The sequence below is a fragment of the Odontomachus brunneus genome, unplaced genomic scaffold (assembly GCF_010583005.1).
Source record: "Odontomachus brunneus isolate Ranch 3 - 2012 unplaced genomic scaffold, Obru_v1 Obru_scaffold_032, whole genome shotgun sequence".
NCBI lineage: Eukaryota > Metazoa > Arthropoda > Insecta > Hymenoptera > Formicidae > Odontomachus > Odontomachus brunneus.
In genome coordinates this window covers 1,167,548-1,177,160 of record NW_022639482.1, presented here as the reverse complement: position 1 = coordinate 1,177,160, position 9,613 = coordinate 1,167,548, and the positions used below count along the sequence as shown (strand labels likewise).

Sequence of the window (9,613 nt, the reverse complement as noted above, 5' to 3'; positions counted from 1 at the left end):
CACACACACACACACACACACACACACACACACACACACACACCTGTAAATTAGGGACACATAAAATAAATGTTTGTATAAAAGGGTACAAAGAGTCATTTCCTATATCACTCCTTCTCCGCGAGCGAAAGATCACACAGAAATAACAAATACCTCCAAACATATATTGTATCCATATACGAAAACGAATTATTTATTTAAAAGAAGAGAATATAATATAATATAAGAAATCAGAATGTTTTCTGATAATAAAAGAAACTTTAATTTGAAACCCAAAAAGATACTTTTAATATTAGAAAATAATTTATTTAGATTTATAAAATGATTTACTTGTACTTTATTTACTTTAAAACAAGCAAACATTTATTTAAACACAATTTTTACATTTAAAAAGTTTTTTTCTTGTAAAGAAATTATTTTTTTCTAGAAATTCATAATTTTACAGCTTATTTTACAAATTTAAAAAAATATTACTTTATGTTTTTTATTATAAGTATATTATGTTTTTTAAAGTGTAACAAATATTTTTTTAAATTAAGAAATTATATTTAACAAAATATATTTCTTTGATTTAAAGAATTTTTTCAGTATACATTGTGGTAGCGTTGTTTCGTTTTCACAAGATCTTAGCTTTATGTATAATCGGCGCTCGCAGGAGGAGATGGATATACGCTATGAATGAGGCAGAGATCAACATGAAATGGTCCAGTTTATTGTTTTACATATCTCGTGTGAGTGTATCAGTGTGTAAATTTATTGATCTGCAGCATCAGTGTGATGTTCCACACCAGAGCCGAATCCGTGTAGGGCGGCCGCGAAGGTCGCGCAGGTTTCTTGGGAGAGCGATTATGTGCTCGGAATTTCTCTGACTGGGCTAGCTTCCGGGGAGATCGGCGGTGTCCGACAGCTCCCGGTGGTTGCGCTGGCTTCCTCGGCGATGTGGTCCTGGTGTCGCTTGGCGAGGTCTGTGTGGCCTTGTCGGCTGTCTGACGCGACGGCGGAGGCAAGGGCGATCTCAATACCGGTACTGTATACCGGGGCGAGAGCGGTGACCGTGCCCTAACATCCCACGTTGCCAGTTGGTCCAACGATGGCCTGGTGCGACTTGGCGAGAGGCTTAGAACGAGTAGGTTCCATGGCCTAAAAGACTCGGCAAAGTATCCGCCAGAGTCTCTGGTTTTCTCTGGTGTGGAAGTCCCTGTCGCCCGATGCTGTGACGCTGTCACCTTGGATGCCTCTGTGTGGATGACAGCTGGAGGATGCGAAGCCGCCAGTGCTGCTCTACGAAGCCGCCCTACAATGGCGTCCTGGGAGGTGCCGCGCTCAGTCGTGGTCGCATCCGTGGCGACGGCGTCCGTGGCAGGCGTGTTGGCGAGGACGTCGCTGGCAATGAGAACATGGACGCCGGCGAGACAGGAGCGAGATAGTTCTACTGGTTCCTCTGTCCGGTCATCCTCATTGTCTGTGCCGAAGAGATCCCGCAGCTGAATGCTGAGCAGTTGACGGTATGTGCCTTTGGCCTCGCCCTGAGGCCGTTCCTGTAGAAGCTTCAGGGTGTCCTCGGCTCCTTGCAGTGGTGTGTAACTCTTTCCTTGTAAGGAGAATTCGCTCGGGCTTATAGCTGCGGAACTTGTACTCTGGTGCGAGTATGGCTTACTTCTTCTCGAGAAATCTTTTCTCTATCGAGTTCGAGAGCGAATTAAATCCCTTGGCACCTTGCTCTCTATACTCCTTTTCTTTCCATATGTTGAATGTCCGTGAATTAAAATTTTCCTAAAAATCGCGAGGTTCGCGCTTCCCCGAAATTCGTCGCGAGGCTCGCGCTTACTGTTGCCCGGCCGCGCTTTTCGGAAACGCGTCGCGAGCCTCGCGCTTCTCGGAAGAACGGAGCGTGTAAGGTACTCTCCAAATAAGGCATTTCTTATTCCTTTTAAATGCGAGTTGCACCTTGCGTGGCGTCTCGCTTGCTGAGACGCCACATATATTACCAATTTAAATTTTTATTTTCCTATTTCTTTATTAATTTAATAATTATAAATAATTACATTAATTTTTTTCATATATAATATTTATAGAAATATTTACAAAATATTACTACAAATATTTATTTTTTATTTACTATAAATATTGCATAAAATATTTAACCTATATTTTAATAATATTTTGAATAAAGATTTTGATACTTTTCCTTTACGTATATACGTGTAACGGCCTTGCGTTACGTGCAGGATAGCTTAGTCGATGCGGTCCAAGGTTTCGCTCGATAAATGAGAAGCAGTGGTGTAGTTAATAATAAATGTGTAACTATATTCTAATATCAGAGTTATTTACAAATATATACATGTGAAATTACGCCGCTGGCGTGTGGTCGCGTTTTTGCTCTTGTCGGGAGCCTACGTTATTGTCGCGGGATCGGCTGCGAGCGTCCAGGCGCGAGCGCGTTTGGCGGGACGCGGCCGGTATTGTTTCGCAATGTTCTATCGCCCGTGTTACGAGTTCGTCGACTCAGCGAGATTTAAACTTATTGTTGATACCGGCTTTTAACCGAACCGGTTTCGAGACGGTTGTGTCGCGGTATATCTCGTAACTTGGAGACATTAGATATGTTATGCGTTGTCGGAGCGATGTTAGATAACGGATATCGACGTCGCGTATCCACCTCGGTCGACGGTACGGTATACGGAGAGGATGTCGACGTCGCATATCCACCTCGGTCGACGAAACGGTGTATGGACAGGATGCCGACGTCGCGTATCCACTTCGGTCGACAGAACGGTTCAGGAAAAGGATGTCGACGTCGCGTATCCACTTCGGTCGACGGAACGGTATATGGACAGGATGCCGACGTCGCGTATCCACTTCGGTCAACGGAACGGTATATGGACAAGATGCCGACGTCGCGTATCCATTTCGGTCGACAGAACGGTTCAGGAAAAGGATGTTGACGTCGCGTATTCACTTCGGTCGACGGAACGGTCTAGGATCTCTAGGAGGTTTCGAGCTCTGGTCGGTTGAGCGCCTTAGAGAAGCTTTCCGGCGAATCTCTCTCGATACCGATTTCGCGTCGGCTTTTATACTAGTTTTAGCAAACAGCGAAGCTGTTTATTGACATCGCGGTTGTTCGGCGCTTTGTCACACGGTTGTTTGGTATAAACAATAGTTTAAATAATTGTCGTGACAATCCATTATTTCTGTGGATCGTCACAAAGTGTTCAACTGCTTAGATCTTGCTCGCAGACTAGAAAAGTACACGTTATGTAATTTGAAAGCAGAAATTATTATATTTTAAAATTGCACTCAGCATATTTACCGTGTTTTCTATTTTGATTTCTCATACACACTGAAGGCTCCGTCATGACACTGACATTAGCACTGACACTCGCGTATATACAATTCTTTTGCATACTTACATGAGGTTTATAACTATTTCCTTCTCATTTTTCGCAATCTCTAATTTTTGTCAAAATTGGCAACGCCTAAGAACGGTAAAGGATTTATGAAAGATTTGTAATTTAACATATTTAGCTTAAATCCATGTTTTTCATGTCCATGTTTTTATATATTTTATAAATACAATATAATTTAGCTTCCTGATCACGATGCGGACCCATTAAAATTATAATAATGGAGAACACTGTAACTTCGATGGAAAGATATGGGAATGATTTTTCCGACAAGCCCTGTATTACTGAACAGAACACGCGCCTATAAGCAGTGTGGTTGCACTGTTTAGTTTGTAAATCTTAGCTTATTGATAATCGGTGCTCGCAGGAAGAGGAAAGTATACGCAGGAATGAATAGGAGGTCAATGTGAAATTGTCATATTTATTCCTCTACATCTCTTATGTGAATGTGTCAGTGTGTATGAATAGTAGTTGCATGGCCACGTCAACGACGTGTCTCCCGTGTGGGCGGCTCCCGTGAAGAGCGGAAGACGGTCGTCCTCTTCCGCCGCGTCTGTTTCTTCGAAGATCTGCGGTAGCCAACTACTTGTGTTGGTCGCACCGGCTTTTTCGGTGTTCCGTTCTTGGTGGTTTCCGGAGACGGCTGGGTCGCCTTGTCGACGACTTGTCGCGGCCGTTGAGGCGAGGGCAGCCTTCGTGGTGGTGTCACGTACTGGGGTGAGAGCGATCGCCGTGCCCGTACATCCCAGGTTTACAGCTATGCTATGGGCGGCCTAGTTCGCCTTACTGGAGCAAGGCTGATCCTGTGCAGAGTCCAGAGCAGCAGAGACTCGACGGAGTGCCCGGCGGAGTCCCTGGACTTTGCAGCCGGTGTATCGCTGGTCGATATGCGTTGGAGCGCGGCCTGGCATTCCACCCTTAGGGCCTTCGTGTGGCTAGGAGGCTGCGGAGGTACGACCACTGTTGTCCCAGGAAGCCGTTTAAGAGGTGAAAACGTCCGTGGTGGTGACGTACGCGGTCGTGGCTGCTTCCTCGGAGACGGCGTCCGTAGTACCTTCATCGGCGAAGGCGTAGCCGGTAGCGAAGACCAAGGTAAGATTGGCAAGGTAGTAGCGGAGTCTACCGGCGTCGCTGTCTGGTCATCCTCGCTGTTCGGACCGAATAGGTCCAGCAGCTGGGCGCTTAGACATTGCCGTCGTGATTCCTTGGCCTCTCCTTGAAGTCTGCCCCGCTGTGGTTTCAGGTTTTCCTGTCAGCGGTATGGAAACCACTCCTCGAAGGAGAATTCGCTCGAGAATTACTCCTCGTAAGAGAGTTCGCTATAGCTCCTTGCAATGTCGCTTTGTTTCTCCTCGTGAGATGTTGTCTCAGTCGAGGTCGAGAGCGAATTAAATCCCCATCCACCTTGCTCTCTATTTATACTAGAGTTTCTTCCATGTGATGAATGTAGGTGAATTGTAATTCCACGAAAAATCGCGAGGTTCGCGCTTCTTTGAATTTCGTCACAGGGCTCGCGCTTCCCCGAAATTCGTTGCGAGGTTCGCGCTTAGGGCCTTTGCACGTAGAAAAATTTTAACTGTAACCATAAGGTCTATAAGGCAAGGAGAATAATCAACTCTGATTGGTCAGTTTTCTTACGACCTTACAGTTACGGTTAAAATTTTTCTATGGCAATGGCCTTTACCGTTGCGCGGCCGCGCTTCTCGGAAACGCGTCACGAGGCTCGCGCTTCTCAGAAAGACGGCGCTCGTAAGGTGCTCTCCAAATAAGACATCTCCCGTTCCTTTTAAATGGTTGGTGCACCACGCTTGGCGTCTCGCTTGCCGAGTACTTATTCTGATGTCTATACAGCCTATTTAATTTAATAAATTACGAATCGGTAAATCGATAATCGTAATATATACGAAAATCTTTGGAGCATATGTTGTATGAGTAACATTAAAAGAATAGGCACGCCAAGTGTTTTATGTGTGCGTGTGAAAGCTTACCCTGTCAAGTGTTTTTTGTGTGCGTGTAAAATTTTATTTAACTTTTCCCAAAATTTTTACTTTTGTATTTTTACCAAATAAATTTTTAAAAACTATTTTTTTCCCAATTTTGTGTAAATATCAGAAAATAAAGTTAGTAGAATCCTAATGTAGTGTTCATATATACAAAGTAGTTATAACAATATTTATTGTATATGAAATTAATTTTATTTGGCGTAAACTGTTTAATATCATTTCTTTTTGTAAGAATTTTACCAATAACTTTTTTTATAATATTTTCTGCAAGCGAAGCAAAGTGCGTGCACTTGCCTTTTTTTGTACCTTTTTTTAAAAAAGTAATTATTGTACAGATATCATTCCTTTTTGTATAACTATTAATAATTGTAATCATACAACAATATATTAAAGAAATATTTTTAATTATTATTTGGTTGCAAAATGAAACATTTGTTAATGAAGCGGCAACTTGATTTTAATTAATTCCGACGCCTACCGCTTAGTTAACAAAACGTGTGAAGTCAAAATCGCTATTATGTTTGGTTGCAAAATAATATATATTTTATTACTAAAATATTTCATTGTCGAATTTGCGGCACAATTGTGCTAACTTATGTCCTTTTCACAAATAACAATGTTGTAGCACTAATATGAACACTAACTAATATTATTGTTGCGATATTATCGTTTATTTTCTTATTCTTATGGAACACTTCCTATAGGTGCGTTCGGGGAGCTCTCTATTAGTGCTATTCAGCGCTACCGTGTCATTTTATCGTTGTTGTATATCTAAGGAACAATAAAGATAGAAGAACGTGGTAGCGTTAGTAGTGTGTTCCCCGAACACATCCTTTAACAGTATGAATCTCTCTCTGGACTTCTGTTTCGCATCGCTTGCCGATCGGACGTGTTTTGCTTGTGCTCTTGAACTGCTGCTTACACTGAATATTTTTCCACGTGGTTTCCTCTGGCGAGTCTCTATCTCTCTCTGTCGACCTGCCTTGGTATTTTAAAACCACTACCATTGATTTTTCCTCTGTGGGAATTAGGATTCCTAAAATCTTAATCTTTCTACAACATATGCTATTCGAGAGAAAGATGGAAGCTTTTTACAATGGCCAGTCTTTGGGAAAGAGAGCTGTGAGTATCAGTGTTCCTCAAGGCTCAATCTTAAGTCCTCTTTTATTTAGCTTGTATTCCTCCTTAATTTTAAACTCTCTTCTTCCCGATGTAGATGTCTTGATGTTTGCCGATGATTTGGTAATCTTTGTTCGTCAAATGTATCTTCCTCAATCTTTCTTTTTGCTTTAATATGCTCTGGATAGGATAAATTCAGTTTTTGATTTTTTGAAGTTGCAAATTATGCCTGAAAAATCCGCCATTTGTATTTTCTGTCATTCAAAGCCCTCTATTATTAACCAAATTGTTACAAATAACAAGCTTCATATAAAGATTGTGACGATGCACACCTGCATCGTCACTAATACCGGCCCGACCGAACACCAGTCAGGCCGTGCACCGGCGCGTTGCGCCAACCTAAACGCCGCAAGGCCTAATCCAAACACCACGCAAACAAAGCGAGCGAAAAACACTCGATAACACAACAGCGAGTACACGAAAGAAGCGATCAAGAGCGCGCGCCGCGGGTACGCGACAATCACGTGCACCGCGGGCTGACATAAAGCGGCGCCGAATATATAATCCGCGGCGCCAAATTAATCGAGACCAGACCGATCCGGACCGTCAACCGAACTCGATGCTATACAGCGGAGAGCAAGGCCTACGACCGACTCGTCTCTCTGTCTCCTCAGCCTACTCCGTGTCACATCCTCGCAAGCAAGGACCGAAGCTAGTACGTTAGCTGCGCTCTGTCGATCTTTATCGACTCCTGCTCGCATCCCGTCGACTCCATGGACAAGGACCGAAGCCAGTAAGTTAGCTGCGCTCTGTCGAGCTTTTTCGACCTTTGTTCCCAGCCTCTCGACGAGCGAGATCGAGGGTGAATACGTCGATCGCGCGACTGCTTACTCCCGATCTCGCCACCTGCGAAACAAGCGTGCAAACGAGCGCGTCTCCACCGCAAACGCGAAAACAGCGTGCCGTGCTGTGACACGGACTCGATTCCGCCGACCACGCGAGCCGCGTACGAATCACAAAACCCGAACCGCGACGCGCGACCGCCTGCCGAATGCGCAAGGCAAGCCGAGCCTTCGCGCTATACGCTCCGTCTCCCGTCTTACCTGTCACGGCACACCGAAACCGCGAGCCGATAACTGGCGCCGGTATATCTTCGCACTCGGACGCGACTACTCTGTACAAAGAAAGAATAAACGTTTTTGTTATTTTTATTTCTTACAAAACGCGTCTTGTGTTATTTATTTAGCGAACCCGGACTCCGGCGAGCGAATAATCCATCGGCACACTCAGCAACCGACCTGCGGAGTACGGTTGTTACAAGATTGGGAATAACTGCATCCCAATAGTTCAATCTGTCAGGTTCTTGTGACTGTAATCTCAAGATGTTGACATATATTAGGTACTTGACAATTGATATAAAGAAACGTATTAGCATCCTCAAGGCAATCGCGAGCATTAACTGGGGCGCTTACCCTGCCTTACTCCCACTGCTTACAGTTTACTGGTCATTGATCAGACCTCTCATTGACTACTCCCTTCCTTTTTTATTGAATGTCGACATCTCTAATTTTTCTGTTTTGGACAGGTTTCAGTTTGCTGCTTTTAGAATTGTCGCTGGTTTGATGTCTACTACTCTAATTAACGTGATCCTGCATTTAAATGGGGAACTGGACTTTCGTTCTCGTTCGTCACTCCTCATGTCTAAAATTATCGCGAAAGTGATTGTTACTGATTCGCATCCTCTTCTTGTATTGTAGAATTCTTGGCTTTCCTCCGGTACTTTTCTTCCTGTGAATTTTCTTCTTAATTCTAAATTTGTTTCTCTGGTTATCGTCGCCTCACACTCTCCTCATTTAGTTACCGCTCAATCTTCGGGTGCTCTCAATTGTGAATACAAGGTTAGAATTTACATTCCTCGCACGGATGTTGATTTTGGCTCCAAGATTTCTAATTTAAAAAATATTCTTCAAATTGTTAGAGGTTTTAATGCTACTCTTATCGCAGCCGATAACTTGTTCGAATTTGTTGCTGGATCTTGTTGCGCACTTAGCAAGGCAGATCTTATATTTAAAGATAATTTAAAGTCATATCCTAATTATCACGTAGTTTTTACTGATGGCTCGAAGATGACGAATGGCCTTGGTATGCCTGCTTCTTTGCTTGGAATAACGAGTATATCATGGGCTCTACTAACTCTTACCTCTCAATCTTTGAAATTAAAGCTCTGGCTATTATCAAGGCCATTTCTTATATAAATACTCGTAATGGATCTGACTTTTTAATCATAACCGACTCTAAGAGCGTGGTTTCTGCTATTGGCTCGATGGATCACCAAAGAAACAAACCTCATTTGATCTACGTCCTCAAGAAACACTTACACAGTACCAATTGTTCTGGTCGTAATACTATTGTTGCCTGGGCCCCCGGGCACATCAACCTATACGGCAATTATTTGGGTTTTCTTGCATCATTGGCAGCTCAAAGAAGCTTAAACTTCGTAATTCAACATGAACCACGCTACTTCTTCTCCAATGTCTGTTTAGCATTGCACAATTATTACAAACTATTGTCTTTTAATAAATTGGAACAGACCTTATCGTATAAAGACTACAGATATTTCAATCGTATCAGATGCAAGGATTTGACAATTCTCTGGTTCTGCCTATTTAAACACATTCCAAGGAAATATGTTGTAATCATTAATAGGCTTAGATCCTTTACTAGATGTAATCAACATCTATTTGATAAGGGCATTATTATGGACAGTTCTTGCCCTTGCATACTTCTCAGTCTGCAAATCATATTTTCTTCGACTGTATTGAATATAACGAGTGCTCGGATATTTTGTTGAAGGATCTACACAAACTCAACCTTCCAAAGGACATTCATGAACTCGCTTTTTTGGAAACTCCGAATGTAGTTGATATTATGTAAATTTCTGAAGAACACCAGGATTTCTATTTGAACCTTCCCAGTCTTTATAAAAATGATACCTCAGTCGATCATTGCTCGCTAGGTAGCGATGGATTCTATCCGGGACCAATCTCTCTCTCTCTCTCTCTCTCTCTCTCTCTCTCTCTCTCTCTC

General features: G+C 42.9%; 1 protein-coding gene across 1 annotated transcript; it reads right to left on the bottom strand.

Annotated features, from left to right (window-relative positions):
• Window positions 1–740: 740 nt before the first annotated feature.
• Window positions 741–6,864, bottom strand: LOC116843415 (serine/arginine repetitive matrix protein 1-like). The gene is made up of 4 exons (XM_032813807.1): window positions 6,859–6,864; window positions 4,192–4,653; window positions 3,991–4,116; window positions 741–1,679 (listed from the first exon to the last, which is right to left on the bottom strand). The coding sequence occupies exons 1-4, from the start codon at window positions 6,862–6,864 to the stop codon at window positions 741–743; spliced, it is 1,533 nt and encodes a 510-aa protein (XP_032669698.1).
• Window positions 6,865–9,613: the final 2,749 nt, after the last annotated feature.